General features: G+C 51.6%; 1 protein-coding gene across 1 annotated transcript; it reads left to right on the top strand.

Annotated features, from left to right (window-relative positions):
• The first annotated feature begins 1799 nt into the window (after positions 1-1799).
• On the top strand, positions 1800-23842 carry ARHGAP35 (Rho GTPase activating protein 35). Its single transcript, XM_040325084.1, has 6 exons — positions 1800-5740; positions 14847-14991; positions 15144-15221; positions 16617-16748; positions 19555-19660; positions 22017-23842. Exons 1-6 carry the CDS (start codon positions 2063-2065, stop codon positions 22324-22326), a joined length of 4449 nt encoding a protein of 1482 aa, XP_040181018.1. The 5' UTR covers positions 1800-2062; the 3' UTR covers positions 22327-23842.
• The last annotated feature ends 198 nt before the right edge of the window (positions 23843-24040 follow it).

The following is a 24040-nucleotide window of genomic DNA, read 5'->3' as shown; positions in this document are numbered from 1 at the left end:
AGATCTTCCCCCAGTTCCTTCGCCGTCTCCCCTCAGATCTTCCCCCAGTTCCTTCGCCGTCTCCCCTCGGATCTCCCTAGTTCCTTCGCCGTCGCCCCTCGGATCTCCCTAGTTCCTTCGCCGTCTCCCCTCGGATCTCCCTAGTTCCTTCGCCGTCGCCCCTCGGATCTCCCTAGTTCCTTCGCCGTCTCCCCTCAGATCTTCCCCCAGTTCCTTCGCCGTCTCCCCTCAGATCTTCCCCCAGTTCCTTCGCCGTCTCCCCTCGGATCTCCCTAGTTCCTTCGCGGTCGCCCCTCGGATCTCCCTAGTTCCTTCGCCGTCTCCCCTCGGATCTCCCTAGTTCCTTCGCCGTCTCCCCTCAGATCTTCCCCCAGTTCCTTCGCGTCTCCCCTCAGATCTTCCCCCAGTTCCTTCGCCGTCGCCCCTCGGATCTCCCTAGTTCCTTCGCCGTCTCCCCTCGGATCTCCCTAGTTCCTTCGCCGTCGCCCTTTGGATCTCCCTAGTTCCTTCGCCGTCTCCCCTCAGATCTTCCCCCAGTTCCTTCGCCGTCTCCCCTCAGATCTTCCCCCAGTTCCTTCGCCGTCTCCCCTCGGATCTCCCTAGTTCCTTCGCCGTCGCCCCTCGGATCTCCCTAGTTCCTTCGCCGTCTCCCCTCGGATCTCCCTAGTACCTTCGCCCCTCAGATCCTCCCCCAGTTCCTTCGCCCCTCAGATCTTCCCCCCAGTTCCTTCGCCCCTCAGATCTTCCCCCCAGTTCCTTCGCCCCTCAGATCTTCCCCCCAGTTCCTTCGCCCCTCAGATCTTCCCCCCAGTTCCTTCGCCCCTCAGACCTTCCCCCCAGTTCCTTCGCCCCTCAGATCTTCCCCCCAGTTCCTTCGCCCCTCAGATCTTCCCCCCAGTTCCTTCGCCCCTCAGATCTTCCCCCCAGTTCCTTCGCCCCTCAGATCTTCCACCCAGTTCCTTCCCTGTCGCCCCTCAGATCCTCCCCCAGTTCCTGCGCCGTCGCCCCTCAGATCCTCCCCCAGTTCCTTCAACTTGACACCTCATAGATGAATCTCCTTAGGAAGGACAGAGCAATAGAAACCAGACAGAGGGTCTAATCCTTTCACATTCCATCGATAACTGAAACATTAAAAAAAGGGTGACATATTGCAACTTACCAGTTCTTAAATGTGATGGCTACATTTGCTTTTCCCTTTTTTCTTTAATCTTTGCCTAGTGATCCTGCCAGTAACACACACTTCCTGTCCTAGGCTGACAACGATCACGTACTCTATCTATGGAGGAGTAGCGTTGTCACCCTTGGACAGAACCTGAAGATCCTGCCAGTAACACACGCCCTGGTCCTAGGCTGACAACGCTTATTTCCTGTACTGTATCTATGGAGGAGTAACATCACCCTAGGACAGAACCTGAAGATCCTGCCAGTAACACACGCCCTGGTCCTAGGCTGACAACGCTTATTTCCTGTACTGTATCTATGGAGGAGTAGCGTTGTCACCCTTGGACAGGACTAGGACAAACCTCCCCTCAGTACCATGATAAAGATCTGTAACTCCTGTTCACAACAGAAAGATAACCTTGTTTGAGAGACTTGTTCAGCTCACAGGAAGTGATGAGCACACTGAGTTTTAGGCGGGATGGACTGGAATAATTCTGTACTTGTAAAAAAAAATTAAAAAAATGTCTATACCTAGAAAAAGGAAACAAAAGCAGCTACCACATCTAAGGCCTGGTCTTGGGTTCAATGATTTGTGATGTGTGACTTCTTCTCTCCCGTATACTATTCCTAAATCTGTCTTTTCTTTCCCTCCGCAGATTGCCCCCGAGGACCATGCCCGCGGTTTATGGCCATCACCCAGAGAGCAGTAAATCAAGGAGCCAAAGTCCCTTCTGGTAACCTGCAGTGCCCACCTCCCGAGTAACGTCCGTGCATGGGGAAGATTCCAAACCTGGCTGTCAGGTCCCGGCCCGTCTCGCCCTCCCGAAGAGTCCTTGCATGGGGCGGCATTGCCGATCCTCACCTCAGCAGCTGTTGATGTGGGCAGGATGAGTGCTGCGCCATGATGATGGCACGGAAACAAGATGTGCGCGTGCCCACCTACAGCATCAGCGTGGTGGGCCTCTCCGGCACAGAAAAGGAGAAAGGCCAGTGCGGCATCGGCAAGTCCTGCTTGTGCAACCGCTTTGTGCGCCCCAGCGCCGACGACTTCCATTTGGACCACACATCCGTCTTGAGCACTAGTGACTTCGGAGGCCGAGTGGTGAACAATGACCACTTCCTGTACTGGGGGGACGTCACCCGTCAGCTGGAAGACTGTGTGGACTGCAAGGTGCACGTGGTGGAACAGACGGAGTTCATAGACGATCAGACATTCCAACCTCACCGCAGCACGGCCCTGCAGCCTTACATCAAACGAGCCGCCTCCACCAAACTGGCCTCGGCCGAGAAGCTCATGTACTTCTGCACGGACCAGCTGGGCCTGGAGCAGGACTTTGAGCAGAAACAGATGCCCGAGGGCAAACTGCAGCTGGACGGCTTCCTCCTGTGCGTAGACGTGAGCCGCGGGATGAACAGGAACTTCGACGACCAACTAAAGTTCGTCTCCAACTTGTACACCCAGTTGGCCAAGACCAAGAAACCCATCGTGCTCGTCCTGATGAAGTGCGACGAAGGCGTCGAGCGCTACATCCGCGACGCTCACTCCTTCGCCCTCAATAAAAAAAACTTGCAGGTGGTGGAAACCTCGGCCAGGTCAAACATCAACGTGGACTTGGCCTACACCGCTCTCATCCAGCTCATTGACAAAAGCCGCGGCAAATCCAAGATCATTCCGTACTTTGAGGCTTTGAAGCAGCAGAGCCAACAGATCGCGGCGGCCAAGGACAAATACGAGTGGCTGGTGGGCCGCGTGGTTAAATCTCACAACGAGACTTGGCTCAGCATTAGCCGGCGCATGCAGAGCAGCAGCGAATATCAGGATTACGTTTACCTGGAGGGCACGGATAAAGCCAAGAAACTATTCCAGCAGCACATCCAACGGCTCAGACAGGACCACATCGAACGTCGTCGCAAGGTCTACCTATCTGTTCTACCACGTGCTTTAGATACCCTCGTGCCTGACCTGGATGAAATCGACCACCTCAGCTGGCCCAAAGTAGCCCATTTGCTGGAGACAAAGCCTGCCTTCTCCCAGTGGTTTGTGGTCCTCGAGGACATCCCCTGGGACCTAACCAGCCACATAGATATCATGGAAGACGATCGTATACCTTATGATATGTTGGAGACTGCCCCCGCTGCAGATGCCTATTACACCCACCTGGACAAACTGAGGAACGCTAGAAAGAAGGAAGTCATGAAAAAAGCCTTCAAAGAAAACTTGACTTTATCTCCATTTATCACGCCAGGTAAACCCTGGGAGGAGGCCCGGAGCTTCATTATGAGCGAGGAGTTCTACCAGTGGCTGGAGGAGCCCGTATACATGGACATTTATAGCAGGCACCAGAAAGAGCTCATTGACAAGGCCAAGGAAGAGTTCCAGGAGCTGTTGTTGGAATATTCAGAGCTGTTTTACGAATTGGAGTTGGATGCCAAGCCGAGCAAAGAGAAAATGGGGGTGATCCAGGAGGTGCTAGGAGAGGAACATAGGTTCAAAGCCCTGCAAAAGCTGCAAGCCGAAAGAGACGCCCTCATCCTCAAACACATTCACTTCGTCTATCACCCCACCAAGGACACTTGTCCCAGCAACCCCGCGTGCGTAGACACTAAAATCGAGCAGCTTCTCAGTTCCAGGTGCACTTACCCCTACGACCGCCTTTATAAAGATCCCAACGTGGATCGAATCAATCTGGTGATCCTCGGTAAAGATGGACTGGGGAGGGAGCTGGCCAACGAGATCCGCGCCATGTGCACCAACGACGATAAATACGTGGTCGACGGGAAGATGTTCGAGTTGTCTTTGCGTCCCATCGAAGGCAACGTGCGACTCCCGGTCAACTCCTTCCAGACCTCAACCTTCATGCCCCACGGGTGCCTCTGCCTTTACAACTCCAAAGAGTCCCTCTCCTACGTGGTAGAAAGTATTGAAAAGAGCCGGGAGTCCAGTCTAGGAAGAAAAGACAACCACCTCGTGAACTTATATCTAACCCTAATCCTAGTCAATCGAAGAGGAGACATGAGCGGAGAGACCGCGCAGAGCCTCATCCATCAGGGCAAAGAAATCGCCGCCAGGCTGCAGTGCGAACTCTTGGACGCGGCGTCCACCGGCTTGGGCTACGGCCGCAACATAAACGAGAAACAGATTACGAAGATCCTGCGCGACCTGCTGGAATCCAAGCGGAATCAGAACCTCATTACCACCACGCCGAGCATCAAGGATCTGGTGGATTGCGATCTTCGGATCGTCATTTGCCTCATGTGTGGCGATCTCTTCAACATGGAGGATGTGCTGAACGCCCTCAAGCCTCACACCTACCGCCCTTCGCAGTTCGGAATCGGGCTCTCTGTGTTACTCGACTTGCACATCGGTAGCCAGAAGCGCCGCTTGGAGCTGCTCATCTTGTCCTATCACGCCTCCTTCAACATCCGCAAGACACGGCTGGTACACGGCTACATGGTCTTCTACGCGGCCAAGCGCCGCGCCTCACTGGCCATGTTGCGTGCCTTTCTGTGCGAAGTGCAGGACATCGTCCCCGTTCAGCTGGTTGCTCTGACCGAGGGCTCGCTAACGGTCCTGGACAACGTAACCAGAGAGCAGCTGGTGGAAGGAGAGGAAATTGCACAGGACATTGAGGGCAAGTTCATAATGTTGCCATGTGGCCCTGGGCAAGCCAAGATGGACATGTTCTACCCTTTCTTCAAGGACGTGATGGAGAAGAAAGTGATCATCGAAGCTTCGCACATGTATGACAACACGGCAGAAGCATGTAGCACTACAGAAGAGGTCTTTAGCTCACCCCGTGCCGGGTCTCCTCTCTGCAATTCCCACTTGCATGATTCCGAGGATGACTTGGACCCGTCTCCTCAGCACATTCTACCTAGAGAGGACCTGAGCATTGCTGCACCTACTAGAGACCATTCTAAACTGGCCAGAGAACTGGAGGACAGCGAGAGCCTTCCCTTCATCTCTGTCATGAGCACCTTAGAGAGCAGACTCAACAACAAGGTACCTCCACCCCTCAAACCAAAGCCCCCCATTCCATTTGATATCTCCAAGCCAGACCTGTCCTACCTAGATCCGGGCTCCCGAGACGGTCACAGGAGGTCCTTGACGTCCATCACCTGGCCTCCTCCGTCAGAAGCCTTCGATCCTTCGGATTACGCCGAGCCCATGGATTCCGTGGTGAAACCCAGGAACCTGGAGGAAAACATTTATTCTGTGCCCCACGACAGCACGCAAGGTAAAATCATCACCATCCGTAACACTAACAAGCCGCAGTCCAACGGCAGCGGCAACGGTTCCGATAGTGACATGGACACAAACTCTTTGGAGAGAGCAAGAAAAGCATCCATAGTGACCAAGCCGGTCCTGTACCGGACCAAGTGTGCCAAACTCGGCAAGTTCTCCAGCTACCGCAGCAGCCTGAGCGTGGGCAGCGACGATGAGCTTGGGCCAATCAGGAGGAAGGAGGACGAGATCGGAATCCAGGGGCCAAAGGACAACACTACTAATTCCTATGAGGCGGACGGTGAGGATCCGAGGAAGAGGAACATCCTGCGCAGCCTTCGAAGGACCACTAAGGTAGAGTTGACAATTCCTGTTTTTTTTATTTTTTAACAATTTTTGGGGGTGAAATTTTTAAATGTTGTATCTTTTATAGTATTAATTTGGGGTGACGCACGACTTTTGTACAAAGAAAGCAGAAACGGGGATTTTTAATGTGCCAAAAATGTCACAAGACCATTGCGTGTATAATCACTTCCTGCCCGGTCAATAACAGATTGACGTCCGGGAAGTGGTTCTGAAATCCTGACTGGACGTCTATGGACGTCCTGCAGGATTTCATGCCCGCGCGCGCCCGGTGATGCGGGGTGTCAGTCTGACACCCTGCATCTCCGATCTCGGTAAAGAGCCTCTGGCGGAGGCTCTTTACCACGTGATCAGCCGTGTCCAATCACGGCTGATCACGATGTCAACAGGAAGAGCCGTTGATGGCTCTTCCTCACTCGCGTCTGACAGAGGAGAGCCGATCGGCGGCTCTCCTGACGGGGGGGGTTCGCGCTGATTGTTTATCAGAGCAGCCCCCCCCTCGGATCGCCACACTGGACCACCAGGGAAGAGCAAAAAATAAATAAAAAAAGGGGGGCAATAAAAAAAAAGTCAGTAAAAATTTTTTTAAAAAAGGGCAGTAAAAAAAAAAGATGCCAATCGGTGCCCACAAATGGGCACTGACTGGCAACATGGATCCATCAGTGTCACCCCACAGTGCCCATCCATGCCCAGTGCCCGCCTATGAGTGCCCATCAGTGGCGCCTCCAATCAGTACTACCTCATCGATGTCCATCAAGTGCCATCTCATCGGTGCCCATCAGTGCCGCCTTATCAGTGCCTGTAATTGTAAGAGAAAACTTACTTATTTACAAAAGAATTTACAGAAAAAAAATCAAAATGTGATTTTTTTTCAAAATTTTCAGTCTTTTTTTAGTGTGCAAAAATAAAATTGCAGAGGTGATCAAATACCACCAAAAGAAATCTCTATTTGTGGGGAAAAAAGGACGCCAATTTTGTTTGGGTACAGTGTAGCACGACCGCGCAATTGTCATTCAAAGTGCGACGGCGCTGAAAGCTGAAAATTGGCCTGGGCGGGAAGGTGCGTAAGTGCCCCCCGGTACAGCGGAACCTCGGATTACGAGTAACGTGGTTATAGAGCGTTTCGGAATACGAACGTTGTATTTTTTAAAATCGTAACTCGGTTTGCGAGTGTCTCGCAAAAAAAAGCACGATTCAGGCCTGAGCGGTGTGCAGTACTGCGTTTGCTGATCGCCGCCGTTTGTAAATGTTTAGAAAGGCCCGGGGACAACTTGGCTGACCTCGGGAACAGAGGTTTGCCGAGGTGTCCTCGCGCCTTTTGGGCTGTTTCTGATGCTCTCCGGCGCCGCCTCTGGCCGCATGCGGTATTGCATGCCATTGAAGTCAATGCAGAGCGAATTATTCTCGTTTCCATTGACTTCAGTGGGGAAACTCGCTTTGATATGCGAGTGCTTTGGATTACGAGCGTTGTCCTGTAATCCGAGGTTCCGCTGTGTGTATATACGCTGCCGTCTGCATATCGGGGTTATGGCAGGAGATATCGCCCATCACCTCAGTACTGAGTGTTGGGGTGTGTTTTATTTCTTCAGTGGCCGGCCAGGTACTCGTCTCCCCCCTCCCGCTGCTCGCGGGTGCTTCTTGGTATTACGGTTACCGTCGGTTCGCCCGAGAAACGGTCCAACGGTGCGGCCGTCTGGTCTCACAGGCGATCAAAGAATTAACACTCTTTGACTCTATGGCTTTGGAGGACTGGAGCAATGTCATGACATCACTTCCGGTCCAGGCTTTAAAAAAATAAAATAAATAAAAATATATATAATATATATATTTTTTTAAGTAACCACTTCAGCTCCAGGGAATTTAACCCCCTTCCTGACCAGAGCACTTTTTGCGATTCGGCGCTGCGTCGCTTTAACTGACAATTGCGCGGTCGTGCGACGTGGCTCCCAAACAAAATCGACCTTTTTTTCCCCACAAATAGATTTTTTTTGGTGGTATTTGATCACCTCTGCGTTTTTTTATTTTGTTGCGCTATAAACAAATAAAAGGCGACAATTTTGTAAAAAAAAAGCGATATTAACTTTTTTCTATAATAAATATCCCCAAAAATATATATATATTTTTTTTCCCCCTCAGTTTAGGCCGATACGTATTCTACCTATTTTTGGTAAAAAAAAACGCAATAAGCGTTTATCGATCGGTTTGCACACATGTTATAGCGTTTACAAAATAGGGATCATTTTATGGCATTTTTGTTACTATTAATGGCAACGATCTGCGATTTTTATCGTGACTGCGACATTGCGGCGGACACTTTTGATGCTATTTTGGCACCATTGTCATTTTATACAGCGAACAGTGCTATAAAAATGCACGGATTACTGTGTGAATGTGACTGGCAAGGAAGGGGGTTAACACTAGGGCAGGCATATGCAATTAGCGGACCTCCAGCTGTTGTAAAACTACAAGTCCCATCATGCCTCTGCCTCTGGATGTCCTGCTTGTGGCTGTCAGAATCTTGCAATGCCTCATGGGACTTGTAGTTCTGCAACAGCTGGAGGTCCGCTAATTGCATATCCCTGCACTAGGGGGTGATCAAGGGGTTAATTGTGTGTCCTAGGGAGTGATTCTTACTGTGGGGGGGAGGGGACTGATGAGGGGGAGGAGACAGATTGTTGTTCCTATGTACAAGGAACATGCGATCAGTTCTCCTCTCTCCCCTGACAGGGCGTGGCTCTGTGTGTTTCCACCCCATCATTACACACGCAGATCCACATCCTTGCTCTGTGAGCAATCGCGGGTGCCTGGTGGCCGCCATGATTGCTCACGTGTATATAGGAACAACGATCTGTCTCCTCCCCCCCACTGTTAGAATCACTCCCTAGGACACACAACCCCTTGATCGCCCCGCGCTCGCCAGAATGCCGGGAAAACAAAGACGTCATATGACCTCCACCCTGAGGGAGGGAGGGTGCCTGCCGCCGTCATTTTACTGTACGGCGGTAGGCAAGTGGTTAATGTGAATTTTATTCGGGACCTCCTTTCCACTGCACCATGGCTAAGTACATGCCCCCGTCCCCGTCCCCGTCCCCTTCTGGGACCTATGTGTCCCAGAAGACAACAGGACCATTTATAAAACGCAGCGTGAGTCGCGCATGCGCGGTAGGAAATGGGCTGTGAAGCCGCAAGCCTAAACTTCCTATTTCCCCTTAGTAAGGACGCTGCACTCTGAGCCGATTGGCTTCGGGTGGCGACCCCCCGGGCTCCCTGGACAGGTAAGTGTCTTTATATGAAGTCAGCAGCTCCAGGATTTGTACCAGATTTGTAGCTGCTGACTTTTTAAATTTATTTATTCCCCCCCCTCCCCCAGGCTGAACTCCGCTTTAAAGTGGATATTAAAATTAAACAATGTTATTGTGATGTACAAATTAAAAAAAAAATAAAAACATATTAAAGGCACCACAGAGAATCCATACTGCTTGGATGTAGCAGCGGTGAATTTAGCTCTACGTGTTTCACCAAAATAGGGCTTCTTCAGGAGGCTTACAAATACTGCAAAAAAAATAAATAATAATAATAAATGTCACTATAAATGAAACATACAATTTGTGAGTAGAGGAAAATAAAAACGTGTTTTTTTTTTTTTTTTCTCTCTACTCACAAATTGTATGTTTCATTTATAGTGACATTTATTATTATTGTTATTATTATTATTATTATTATTATTAATGTATTGCAGTATTTATAAGCCTCCTGAAGAAGCCCTATTTTGGTGAGGGTAGAGAGAATAAACTCGTTTTTATTTTTCTCTACTCACAAATTGTATGTTTCATTTATAGTGACTATTATTATTAGTAGTAGTAGTAGTAGTAGTAGTAGTAGTAGTAGTAAAAGTATTCATAAGACTCCTGAAGAAGCCCTATATTGTTGAAACCTGTAGAGCTGAATTCACTGCTGCTACATCCAAGCAGTATGGAATTTCTGTGGTGCCTTTAAAATGTTATACCTTGAGGATGTTTATTTTTATTTGCGTACACAATTTATTTGTATTATATACATAATTGGTCTTTTGAATTGTTTGGCGCCTTTTTATAAAATGATCCCTCGTTTCTTTCTTTGTATTTATTTGGTGCTTTTTGATCTCCGGACACCTTGTAGCTTCTATACTAGAAAAGGTTTATAGTTTTGTTACTTGTGTGTTTTAATTTTTTTGTAGTTAAACATTTTAGACTTTATTTGGAGAGAGCTCCAACCAACAGAAACCGTATCTTCTATCTTTTTACGTTGTTATCATTCTAGAGGTGAAAGATATGGGGGGGGGGGGGGGAAGGAAAAGGGGGAGGGGATTGCTTAGGCTTTTTATTTATTTTTTAAGGATGGTTAAAATGTTAGTAAAGTGTTAAAAAAAAAAAAAAAAAGTTTATATAAAATAAACATGTTATGCTCCCCGGCTCTGTGCAGTGGTATAGCACAGAGCGCCTCCGATCCTCCTCTTCTCGGGTCCCCCGGTGACGCTCCTGGCTCCTCCTCTTTTTCCTGTGTTCCTCATAGCCAACCATTTTTCTATGGAGGCACGCCGTGTCTGTGCGTTCCCGAGCTACACTACATTACCAAAAGTATTGGGACTCCTGATATATACACTATACTACCAAAAGTATTGGGACGCCGGCCTTTACACACACATGATCTTTAATGACCCCCCAGTCTTAGTCCGGAGGGTTCAATATTGAGTTGGCTCCGCCCTTTGCCGCTATAACACCTTCACCTCTTCTGGGAAGGCCGTCCACAAGGTTTAGGAGGGTGTCTATGGGAATGTTTGACCGTTTTTCTAGAAGAGCATTTGTGAGGTCAGGCACTGATGTTGGATGAGAAGGTCTGGCTCGCAGTCTCCGCTCTAATTCATCCCAAAGGCATTCTATGGGGTTGATGTCAGGACTCTGTGCAGGCCAGATAAGTTCCTCCACCCCAAACTCGCTCATCCATGTCTTCATGGACCTTGCTGCAAACCATTTGGTAGAGGGGGGGGGGGAATTATGGTGTGTGTGGGGGGGGATTATGGTGTGTGTGTGTGTGTGTGTGTGGGGGGGGGATTATGGGGTTGGGGGAGGGGATGATAGTGTTTGGGTTGTTTTTCAGGGGTTGGGCCCCTTAGTTCCAGTGAAGGGAACTCTTAAAGGGTTACTAAAGGGGAAAAAAAATGTTCTTTAAAATAAGAAACATGTTATACTTCCCTCCTCTGTGCAGTTTGTTTTGTCTCTGGTCCTCCCCGCAAGAACTCACCACAGTCATGAGAGAGCTGGCATGGTGACGAGTCCTTGCGGGCGCGCTCCCGTGATTCAGCGAGCGGCCATAGCGGCCCCGCCCCTCGGCACGCCGCGTCACTGGATGTGATCGATAGCAGCTCCAGCCAGTGGCTGCGCTGCTCTCAATCCATCCACTCTCTAGCCAATCAGCGGCCAGGCTAAGCGGCGAAGAGGATCTCGGGACCGAGCGCGGGACTTTCGACGGGTCAGGTAAGTAAAACAGGGGGCTGGGCTGGGGGGGGGGGGCGATGGCATCAGATGTTTTTTCACCTTAATACATAGATTGCATTAAGGTGAAAAAAAATTCATTTAAGGCGTCGGCACACAAAGACATTTTGGACAATTTCATGTTCCCAACTTTGTGGGAGGAGTTTGGGGACGGCCCCTCCCTCTTCCAACATGACTGCCCGCCAGTGCACAAAGCAAGGTCCATAAAGACACGGAGGAGCGAGTTTGGGGTGGAGAAACTTGACTGGCCCGCACAGAGTCCTGACCTTAACCCCCCCATAGAACACCTTTGGGATGAATTGGGGTTTAAGCATGGTACATTCGAACATTCAATGTCCTGATACCAACTACGGCCTCCTCCACACCTGGTACTATGTGGCAGGCGCCCGGGTACAGGCAATGGGGTACAGTCGCAGGCACTTGTTTTCCTAGTGGGTTGTAGAGCTGCACGATTCTGCCCAGAAGGAGAATCGCAGTTTTTTGTTTTTTTTCTTCACTTTTTGTATGCCCGGTCACCACCATACCAGTCATGTGATGGCGCTGCACTGGTGACCGTATGTAAACATTTCTTAATCTCCGCCCCCCCCCCTCTCAGTTTAGGCCGATACGTATTCTTCTACATATTTTTGGTAAAAAAAAAAAAATCGCAATAACCGTATAGTGACTGGTTTGTGCAAAAATAGGGGACATAATTATGATTTTTTTTTTTACTAGGAATGGCGGCGATCTGCGATTTTCTTTTTTTTCTTCGGTACTGCGACATTATAGCGGACATATCAGACACTTTTGACACATTTTTGGGACCATTTACATTTATACAGCGATCAGTGCTATAAACATGCATTGATCACTGTATAAATGTGACTGGCAGGGAAGGGGTTAACCACTAGGGGGCGAGGAAGGGGTTAAATGTGTATTCCCTGGGTGTGTTCTAACTGTGTGGGGGGAGGGGAGTGACTGGGGGAGGTGACCGATGCTGTGTCCCTATGTACAAGGGACACAGATCGGTCTCCTCTCCTCTGACAGGACGTGGAGCTCTGTGTTTACATCCCATCATTACACACAGAGCTCCACAGTCCTGCTCAGTTACTGGGCAATCGCGTGTGCCCTGGCGGCCGCCGGGCACACGCATTGTGTTCCCAGTAACGCGCCCTAGCAGCTTTAAATGACAGGACGTCATTTGACGGCGGGTGCTAAGTGGTTAAATATGAGATCCGGGGGTCAAAAAGACGCCACATCTCATATTTGCACTAAAATGGAAAAAAAAAATTGTCATTTGAAAAAATTACAAGAAAAAAATGTGCCTTTTAAGACGCATGGGTGGAAGTGGCGTTTTGACGTCATTTCCGCCCCGCTATGGGGACGGGTGGGGGGGCCATCTTGCTCCTCACTCGGATACAAGGCAAGCAGCGTGAAAGTCACGATCACCTCCGCCCGGCTCCGGTAAGAGGTGGAAGGGCCCCTCTCCCACCGCCGATAACGGTGATCTTGCGGCGAATCCGCCGCGGAGACCACCGTTATCGTTTACGGGACCGCCGTTATCGAGATATTCATCTTTAAAGTGCCGACGAGTATGTACAGGGGGCGGTCCTTAAGTGGTGATGTTTTAAACAGGAGTTCTAGCGCTATAATTATTGCTCTCGCTCTGACGATCGTGGGGAGACCTCACATGAGTGGTGCGAATACTGTTTACATATGTATGACTTGCGTATGCACTCACTTCTACGCATGGGGGGGGGGGGGTGCTAGAATTTTTTTACACACTCCCTTTTTTAACCACTGCCTCCTGTACATATACGTCGGCAGAATGGCACGGCTGGGCACAGGCACGTACCTGTAAGAGCCCAGCCGTGGGTCACGCGCGACCCGGTCCGAAGCGCCGTGTCCCGATAGCCACCGGTGTCTCGCGATCGGGTCACAGAGCTGAAGAACGGGGAGAGGTGAGTGTAAACACAGCTTCCCCGTTCTTCTCTGTGGCAGTGTCACTTTTTTTGAATGTTAATAGGTTGGTCTGGCAAGATCGATCTTTCACTAATCCATGCTGGTGACTACTGATAATAATATTATCTGCAAGTTCCTGGATTATAATCCCCTCCAAAAGTTTACATACTATTGATATTAGGCTGACTGGCCTGTAGTTTCCCCTACCATCCCCTCCAAGAGTTTACATACTATTGATGTTAGGCTGACTGGCCTGTAGTTTACCCTACCATCCCCTCCAAGAGTTTACATACTATTGATGTTAGGCTGACTGGCCTGTAGTTTCCCCTACCATCCCTTCCAAGAGTTTACATACTATTGATGTTAGGCTGACTGGCCTGTAGTTTCCCCTACCATCCCCTCCAAGAGTTTACATACTATTGATGTTAGGCTGACTGGCCTGTAGTTTTTAGGTACATTCCTCGGGTCATTCTTGAATATTGGTACCAAGTTAGCTTGACAAATCCCAGGCTGCCATGCCAACAAATTAAATTGTTTCCTAGACCTTTACGGTAATATTGTGTGACCTAAAAAATATAAAGTATATACTTGTTACATCCTGTCCCCAGTGCAGTGTCTTCATTTAAGGGGTGTGATGGGGGACCGGAGGTGCTCTGCGATTGGTGGGGACCGAAGGTGCTCTACGATTGGGGGGACCGGAGGTGCTCTGCGATTGGTATGGGACCGGAGGAGCTCTGCGATTGGGAGGACCGAAGGTGCTCTGCGATTGGGAGGACCGAAGGTGCTCTACGATTGGAGGGACCGGAGGTGCTTTGCAATTGGTATGGGACCGGAGGAGCTCTGCGATTGGTGTGGACCGGAGGAGCTCTGCGATTGGTGTGGACCGGAGGAGCTCTGCGATTGGTGTGGACCGGAGGAGCTCTGCGATTGGTGTGGACCGGAGGTGCTGTGCGATTGGGGGGACCGGAGGAGCTCTGCGATTGGGGGGGACCGGAGGTGCTCTGCGATTGGTGGGCACCGGAGATGCTCTGCGATTGGTGGGCACCGGAGGTGCTCTGTGATTGGTAGGTACCGGAGGAGCTCTGCGATTGGGGGGACCGGAGGAGCTCTGCGATTGGGGGGACCGGAGGAGCTCTGCGATTGGGGGCACCGGAGGTGCTCTGCGATTGGTGGGCACCGGAGGTGCTCTGTGATTGGTAGGTACCGGAGGAGCTCTGCGATTGGGGGCACCGGAGGTGCTCTGCGATTGGGGGCACCGGAGGTGCTCTGCGATTGGGGGGCACCGGAGGTGCTCTGCGATTGGGGGGCACCGGAGGTGCTCTGCGATTGGGGGGCACCGGAGGTGCTCTGCGATTGGGGGGCACCGGAGGTGCTCTGCGATTGGGGGGGACCGGAGGTGCTCTGCGATTGGGGGGGACCGGAGGTGCTCTGCGATTGGGGGGGACCGGAGGTGCTGTGCGATTGGGGGGGACCTCTGTTGAGAGGAGATATGATGGTGATATACAAATATTTTCATGGTGATCCCAGTGTAGGGAGGAAACTCTTCAGTCTCGGGTCACTCATGAAGACACGGGGGGGCCACTCAATGAAGTCTCTGATCATGTTCCTTTTTTTCCTTCCCATAGAAAAGAACCCCCAAACTGCGACCATCTTTGACCAAGCAGACGTGGGAGAGCAACTATTTCGGGGTGCCACTGGTGAATGTGGTGACCTCCGATAGACCCATCCCGGTGTTCATTGAGAAGTGCGTGGAGTACATTGAGACCACGGGTGAGTGTGCCTGGGAATCGCAGCGGGTTGACGTGTGCTCAGCTCCGCCCACCCCTTGTGTCATGTGACCTGGTTCCACCTAAGCACCAATAGGGAAAGAATACCAGCTGATTGTTGGGTGTGTATAATGGATCTCTCTCTCTCCTCCTCAGGGATGAGCACGGAGGGGATCTACAGAGTCAGCGGGAATAAATCAGAAATGGATTCGCTGCAGAGACAGTTTGATCAAGGTGAGTGATGTGCGGCCGACATTGAAGAGTATGGGGGGGGGGTGTGTTATATGTGTGGGGGCGGGGCGATGGGAGGGGGTGAAGGGAGATTTTTCTTATAGGAGAGAGAGTGACAAGAGGAAAGGAGGGATATTTTATGTGGGAGGGGGTAACAGGATTGATATTGTGTGTATATGAGAGGGATACTGTATACATGAGGGATATACAAGGGGTTACTGGAGGTATATAACGTATATGGGAGGGGTGAAGGGATGGATATTGTTAATGGGGGGAGGCGGCGACCTCGCGGGGGCGGCGACCTCACGTAGGAGGCGAGGCGGCTGTTGCGACCTCACGTGGGAGGGGAGGCGGCGGTTGCGACCTCACGTAGGAGGGGAGGCGGCGGTTGCGACCTCACGTAGGAGGGGAGGCGGCGGTTGCGACCTCACGTAGGAGGGGAGGCGGCGGTTGCGACCTCACGTAGGAGGGGAGGCGGCGGTTGCGACCTCACGTAGGAGGGTAGGCGGCGGTTGCAACCTCACGTAGGAGGGGAGGCGGCGGTTGCGACCTCACGTAGGAGGGGAGGCGGCGGCAGCGATCTCACGTAGGAGGGGAGGCGGCGGTGTAGTGACATCACGTAGGAGGGGAGGCGGCGGCGACCTCACGTAGGAGGGGAGGCGGCGGCGACCTCACGTAGGAGGGGAGGCGGCGACCTCACGTAGGAGGGGAGGCGGCGGCGACCTCACGTAGGAGGGGAGGCGGCGGCAGCGATCTCACGTAGGAGGGGAGGCGGCGGTGTAGTGACATCACGTAGGAGGGGAGGCGGCGGCGACCTCACGTAGGAGGGGAGGCGGCGGCGACCTCACGTAGGAGGGGAGGCGGCGACCTCACGTAGGAGGGGAGGCGGCGGCGACCTCACGTAGGAGGGGAGGCGGCGGCGACCTCACGTAGGAGGGGAGGCGGCGGCGACCTCACGTAGGAGGGGAGGCGGCGGCGACCTCACGTAGGAGGGGAGGAGGCGGCGACCTCACGTAGGAGGGGAGGAGGCGGCGACCTCACGTAGGAGGGGAGGCGGCGGCGACCTCACGTAGGAGGGGAGGCGGCGGCGGCGACCTCACGTAGGAGGGGAGGCGGCGGCGGCGACCTCACGTAGGAGGGGAGGCGGCGGCGGCGACCTCACGTAGGAGGGGAGGCGGCGGCGGCGACCTCACGTAGGAGGGGAGGCGGCGGCGGCGACCTCACGTAGGAGCGGCGGCGGCGACCTCACGTAGGAGCGGCGGCGGCGACCTCACGTAGGAGGGGAGGCGGCGGCGGCGACCTCGCCTAGGAGGGGAGGAGGCGGCGGCGGCGACCCCACGTAGGAGGGGAGGCGGCTTACATTGAAGGATTCCTCACGCTGGCCTTCTTCATCCTCAGATCATAACCTGGACCTGGCGGAGAAGGATTTCACGGTGAACACGGTGGCGGGAGCCCTGAAGAGTTTCTTTGCGGAGTTGCCGGACCCCCTGGTGCCGTATATCCTGCAGACTGAGCTGGTGGACGCATTCAGTAAGTTGAGCAACGCGTCGGGGGGGGGGGGGGGTCCGTTGAGTCGTCTGTGATGAGAGATTTTCCTTACTCTGGAGGAGGAGCTCCAGCTCTCTTGTCCTTCATTATGCAGCTTTGATCACCTCTGTATTTTTTTTTTTTTTTGCTATAATATGCCAAAAAAAAAAAAGTCGTCTCTAAATCTATCCCATATTTGGTAGACTATATAACTTTTGCGCTGACATTGAATTTTATAGATGGGCAACTCCTATCCTCTTATTGATTATTGGTTCCAAATTAATAACTACTGCCGTAGGGAACAGACCCGCCGCATCTTTCCAAATAACTGTTTTATTATTATGCAATGGAAGGTTTTATACACTTGATTTACGGGGGGGTCACATTAATATCACAATTGTACTTGTATGGTAAGAAGGGGCGTAACATAGACGGGCCAATTCTAATCCGGAGAAAGAATACAAACATGGAATGAAAAAATTATTAGTGTAATACGTACAAAACACAATTCTATATACAGAGCCGACACATTTCCTTTACAATCTCCTCTCTATCGATCGATAACCACGCCGGCTCTTCACACACTCAGGTGGAAGTAGTTCCCGACCAATGAGGTAGAACTCCATTGTGGAGAATATAATAGCTGAGCAGCTTTTTCATTATAAATGTACTTTTCATTGTGAAAAACAAACGATTGATGAGACAATATTTACAGAGTACTGGATGTGCACTCCTGTGGCCTTCCAGCTTAATTGTTGGCATTCTGACTGATCAGCAAATGCAAAACCTATCGATATACGCGCTTATTGCAATTTCTTTTTTCTTTTCTTTTTTTTTTTCTTTTTTTTTACCCAAAATATGTAGCAAAGTACATATGGGCCTAAATTGATGAATACTGCTTCTCTTATATAATTTTCATAGTTTCCCATGTTAAACGTCAGTCTAGTCACACCGCACCAGAGATTGGGTAGTGAGGCACGCACGTGGGCACAGTGAGGCACGCACGTGGGCACAGTGGGGTAAAGCGAGGTATGCAGATGGACACCCTAGGCTTATACTCAAGTCTGTGTCTATCTTCAACTTTGTGTGCCTGATCCCGGGCCAGCCGTAGGTCCCCTGGACCCCATACTTGGCACACGTGTAGCCCCACTCTTCATCTACAAGTGTGCAAAGTTTGTTGTCTGGGGGACCTACGGCTGGGGAGCACCGATTTTTTTTTTCAAAGCTAGTCTAGTCGCACAGCACCGGAGATTGGGTAGTGAGGCATGCACGTGGGCACAGTGAGGCATGCAGATGGACACCCTCGGCTTATACTGGAGTCAAGAAGTTTTCCCATTTTTTTTTTTTGTGGTAAAATTAGGTGCCTCGGCTTATATTCGAGTATATATAAAAAAAATAAGAGTAGTCGTTTTCATCTGTTCAGGCCAATATGTATTTTGCTACATATTTTTGGTAAAAAGAAAATTGCAATACGCACGTATTTGATTGATTTTTTTTTGTATTTTTCTTTTTATATTTTTTACTTTCTGGTGTAAAACATATCCAATTTTATTTATATATATATATATATTTTAAATATTGTATTATAGTAAAAAAATATATAAAGGAAAAAAAAAAAGATATAAATAAATATATAAATAAATGTTGTACAGCGCTGCGTAAACTGTTGGCGCTATATAAATCCTGTATAATAATAATAAATAAATAAAAAAATATATATATATATATATATATATATATATATATATATATATATATATATATATATATATATATATATATATAACATTTCTTAACTTTTTGCTATAATGCAATATTTAATATTTATATATATATATATATATATATATATATATATAGAATTATAGTAAAAAAAAAAATTATATATATATATATATATATATACACACATATATACACATATATAAAATGATTAACTTTTTGCTACAATACAATATTTATATATATATATATATATATATATATATATATATATATATATATATATATATATATATATATATATATAATATTGTATTATAGTACAAATATATATAAAAAAAAAACATATAAAAATATATATTTTAACTTTTTGCTATAATACATAATTTTATTTTTTTTTGTTTTATAGCGCAAAAATAAAAACCGCAGAGGTGATCAAATACCACAAAAAGAAAGTTCTATTTGTGGGGGGAAAAAAGAACATACATTTTATTTGGGTACAACGTCGCACGACCGCGCAATTGTCAGTTAAAGTAACGCAGTGCTGTATCGCAAAAAGAAAATTGCCTGGTCAGGAATGGGGGGGGGGGGGTAAATCCTGGGGATTGAAGTGGTTAAATGACCTCATATGACGTCTCCCCCGGGAAGTGGTTAATACACTTGGACCCCTTTTCACACTGGGGCGCTTTTCATGCGTTTTAGTGCTTAAAATAGGCACCTCTCATCCCTCCCCCAGCGTGAAAGGCCAAGTGCTCTCACACTGGGGCGGTGCGCTTGCTGGACAGGGAAAAAAAACCTCCTGCCAGCAGCATCTTTGGGGCGGCGCGGGAGCGTGGTGTATACAGTGTACCTCCACCGCCCCTGCCCATTGAAATGAACGGGCAGCGCCGCAACACGGGCGCTTTTAACCCTTTCTTCGGCCCGCTAGCGGAGGGGGTTAAAAGTGCCTCGCTAGCGGCCGAAAAAGCGTCGCTTAACTAGTGGAACTTTACCGCCAAGGCCGGCACGCCCTATTGTGAAAGTAGCCTGAGGAAACTCGGGGGCGGGTCTCCTTTTCATTCTTGACTTTTCTCTCTCTCTCTCCTAGAAATCAATGACATGGAACAGAAGCTGCAGGCGATGAAGGACCTGCTGAGGAAGCTGCCCAAGGAGAACCAGGAGATCTTCAAATATGTCATATCTCACTTGAATAGGTGAGTTGTCCTCTATAGTCAGGAGGAGCACGTGGGTAGGGGCCCGTGTTCCTTGCACGTGGGGAGGGGCCCGTGTTCATTGCACGTGGGGAGGGGGCCGTGTTCATTGCACGTGGGGAGGGGGCCGTGTTCATTGCACGTGGGTAGGGGCCCGTGTTCCTTGCACGTGGGGAGGGGCCGTGTTCATTGGACGTGGGGAGGGGCCCGTGTTCATTGGACGTGGGGAGGGGCCGTGTTCATTGGACGTGGGGAGGGGCCGTGTTCATTGCACGTGGGTAGGGGCCCGTGTTCCTTGCACGTGGGGAGGGGCCCGTGTTCATTGGACGTGGGGAGGGGCCCCGTGTTCATTGGACGTGGGGAGGGGCCCGTGTTCATTGCACGTGGGGAGGGGCCCGTGTTCATTGCACGTGGGGAGGGGCCCGTGTTCATTGGACGTGGGGAGGGGCCCCGTGTTCATTGGACGTGGGGAGGGGCCCCGTGTTCATTGGACGTGGGGAGGGGCCCCGTGTTCATTGGACGTGGGGAGGGGCCCCGTGTTCATTGGACGTGGGGAGGGGCCCCGTGTTCATTGGACGTGGGGAGGGGCCCGTGTTCATTGCACGTGGGGAGGGGCCCGTGTTCATTGCACGTGGGGAGGGGCCCGTGTTCATTGCACGTGGGGAGGGGCCCGTGTTCATTGCACGTGGGGAGGGGCCTGTCTTCATTGCACGTGGGGAGGGGCCCGTGTTCATTGCACGTGGGGAGGGGCCCGTGTTCATTGCACGTGGGGAGGGGCCCGTGTTCATTGCACGTGGGGAGGGGCGCGTGTTCATTGCACGTGGGGAGGGGCGCGTGTTCATTGCACGTGGGGAGGGGGCCGTGTTCATTGCACGTGGGGAGAGGGCCCGTGTTCATTGCACGTGGGGAGAGGGCCCGTGTTTATTGCACGTGGGGAGAGGGCCCGTGTTCATTGCACGTGGGGAGAGGGCCCGTGTTCATTGCACGTGGGGAGAGGGCCCGTGTTCATTGCACGTGGGGAGAGGGCCCGTGTTCATTGCACGTGGGGAGAGGGCCCGTGTTCATTGCACGTGGGGAGAGGGGCCGTGTTCATTGCACGTGGGGAGGGGCCCGTGTTCATTGCACGTGGGGAGGGGGCCGTGTTCATTGCACGTGGGGAGAGGGCCCGTGTTCATTGCACGTGGGGAGAGGGCCCGTGTTCATTGCACGTGGGGAGAGGGCCCGTGTTCATTGCACGTGGGGAGAGGGCCCGTGTTCATTGCACGTGGGGAGAGGGCCCGTGTTCATTGCACGTGGGGAGAGGGCCCGTGTTCATTGCACGTGGGGAGAGGGCCCGTGTTCATTGCACGTGGGGAGAGGGCCCGTGTTCATTGCACGTGGGGAGAGGGCCCGTGTTCATTGCACGTGGGGAGAGGGCCCGTGTTCATTGCACGTGGGGAGGGGGCCGTGTTCATTGCACGTGGGGAGGGGCCCGTGTTCATTGCACGTGGGGAGGGGCCCGTGTTCATTGCACGTGGGGAGGGGCCCGTGTTCATTGCACGTGGGGAGGGGCCCGTGTTCATTGCACGTGGGGAGGGGCCCGTGTTCATTGCACGTGGGGAGGGGCCCGTGTTCATTGGACGTGGGGAGGGGGCCGTGTTCCTTGCACGTGGGGAGGGGCCCGTGTTCCTTGCACGTGGGGAGGGGGCCGTGTTCATTGCATGTGGGGAGGGGCCCGTGTTCATTGCACGTGGGGAGAGGGCCCGTGTTCATTGCACGTGGGGAGAGGGCCCGTGTTCATTGCACGTGGGGAGAGGGCCCGTGTTCATTGCACGTGGGGAGGGGGCCCGTGTTCATTGCAAGTTTGAGAGATGTACGGTGGAGAATGCCTAATGGTGGGAAGGAGGGTCTCCTTGAAGGAAGCATGTTCTGATTTGCTGTGGAGGTTCTAGCCAGCCCTCTTGTAGATGAGAGGCCCCGCCCCGGTTCGGTGACACCTCGCCAAGCTAGGCGACTCATAGATATGACCTTTCAGGGTAGATGTCACGTCTCCTCGCTCACCTGCTATACAATACACATTATCATAAGTGTAAACACAGGACATCTTCACGCAATAGTAGGGTCAATTAGTACAGAGAAGGTGAGGACATCCAACATTATGAATGAGTCACTCTTACAATTAACGGTGTGGCATGGAATTGGGCCCTCGGGCCGGTGTGGTGCGGAGTTGGGCCCTCGGGCCGGTGTGGCGCGGAGTTGGGCCCCTCGGGCCGGTGTGGCGCAGAATTGGGCGCAATTCTAAAGGGTGCCTTGACAGAGAGAGGTTGAAAAACCCACATTCTTCCACCACTCATCATCCTCTTCTCTGCTTTTTCCTCAGGGTCAGTCAGCACCATCACACCAACCTGATGACCAGCGAGAACCTGTCCATCTGCTTCTGGCCGACGTTGATGCGCCCGGACTTCACCACCATGGACGCTCTGACGGCGACGCGCACATACCAGACAATCATCGAGCTCTTCATCCACGAGTGTCTATACTTCTTCTACCATCGGCCTCCCTTGGACCTTCCCACCCCGAGCTCTCCATCCACCCCCTCGATCCACCAGGCCTCCCCACCACAGTCTCCTCCTCTGACCCCGGTGTCGCCCTCGCAGACCCTGCTACCTACGGATCAAAATATCCTGTGACAGCTCCTTAATTAACCCCAACCGCCTACCCCCCTCCCCCCCCCCCCAAACAGCTTTAGTCGCCCCGGAGGCATTGTCCGCCCTCCCCATTCCCTGCCACGTCGTGACCTCCCATAGCCGGGAGGGTCGTTTTTGGCCTTTGACACGTTGGGACCACTAGATAACGGGACTTTGGAAGTCTGAGCCAGGGACGGAGCCTTACAGAACGTGCACTTGTTTCACTTGGTACAGAACTAGGAGGAGGCTTCCCTGGTACACTACGAACTGCAAGAGAAACTGTGCCTGGTACATGAACTGTGCTACCCCCTTTGGAGGACTTCCTGCAGACCCCCACCCCCTTTGACTTCCCACAGACCCCACCCCCTGAAGGCATTCCTACAGGCCCCTCAGAGGACTTCCTGCAGGCCCCTTGGAGGACCTCCCGCAGGCCCCTTGGAGGACTTCCTGCAGGCCCCTTGGAGGACTTCCTGCAGGCCCCTCGGAGGACTTCCCGCAGGCCCCTCGGAGGACTTCCCGCAGGCCCCTCGGAGGACTTCCCGCAGGCCCCATTTGAGGACCTCCCGCAGGCCCCATTTGAGGACCTCCCGCAGGCCCCATTTGAGGACCTCACGCAGGCCCCATTTGAGGACTTCCCGCAGGCCCCATTTGAGGACCTCCCGCAGGCCCCATTTGAGGACTTCCCGCAGGCCCCATTTGAGGACTTCCCGCAGGCCCCTCGGAGGACTTCCCGCAGGCGCCATTTGAGGACCTCCCGCAGGCCCCATTTGAGGACCTCCTGCAGGCCCCTCGGAGGAGTGGCACTTAGACTGGATTCAGCAACACTGTGAATTGTTACGGGGAGCCGGTCCGGGTCCCTCCACGACCTCTCACCTGGTTCTCGGACACACATCTCACAGTTATATATATATCTCTTAGCACTTACAGGCGCGGCCCGCGGGATTACTAGGCTTTTATGGGGGCTGCATGAATTGTATGTGTTGTACATTACTACACGGAAAGAACACTAAAATGTGTGACACGGCTGGAGACCACACACACACACACACGCATGTTTCATGTGTCCGACAGGTTCTCTATGTTGGTTTAACCACTGCTGCTCCAGCATTGTCTCTTTTTTTTAATTCCTGGCACCTCGGGGGTTGAACGTCGACGCACGGCTTGTGGTTCCTGGACTCCTGAGGTGCCCCCCCTCCCCCTTTTTCTCACGTTCTGATCTTATTTTTATGTTCAGGCCCGATTCTCTCATACAGAGAGGGGTAAGACCCCCCCATTTAAACTGACATATTCTACTGAAGTGAAACCCCGCCCATGTCCTTGTAATAGACCCCACCCACTTTTTTTCTTTTTTTTTTACCGCATTTACGATGATCTTGTCCTCACTACCTCTGTGTCGATACACTAACCGTTTTCTAAATGTCGGTAAACCCCGCCCCCTTCTTCCCTGTCATTACTCTTAACCATCACTTCCTATGAACTGACCTTATTCCAATCGTAACTGTCCTTTTTTTTTTTTTTTTTTTTTTCCGCCCCCATGCGTGTGAGTCGGGACGGACGTCGAGGTGGGAGGGGGAAAGTTGTGTGTCTTTGGGACTGACTTGTATGTTAGATCTGAAAGGTGTAATGTAAGTTTCTGCGTAGAGTGTTCATAGCATCCAGAGAGAAGCTTTTTGTCTTTTGTGGACAGGGGATGGACCCAGAGGACAGACGTGACCCC

Source organism: Rana temporaria, chromosome 9, assembly GCF_905171775.1.
Source record: "Rana temporaria chromosome 9, aRanTem1.1, whole genome shotgun sequence".
Lineage (NCBI taxonomy): Eukaryota > Metazoa > Chordata > Amphibia > Anura > Ranidae > Rana > Rana temporaria.
This window is presented reverse-complemented; position numbering and strand designations above follow the sequence as displayed.

Bases quoted from the DNA above. Each gene is read 5' to 3' on its own strand.
- ARHGAP35 (XM_040325084.1), top strand. From the start codon at position 2,063: ATGATGATGGCACGGAAACAAGATGTGCGCGTGCCCACCTACAGCATC. The intron at 5,741-14,846 runs GTAGAGTTGACA...TCCTTCCCATAG, and splicing joins GCCTTCGAAGGACCACTAAG to AAAAGAACCCCCAAACTGCG. The intron at 16,749-19,554 runs GTAAGTTGAGCA...TCTCTCTCCTAG, and splicing joins TGAGCTGGTGGACGCATTCA to AAATCAATGACATGGAACAG.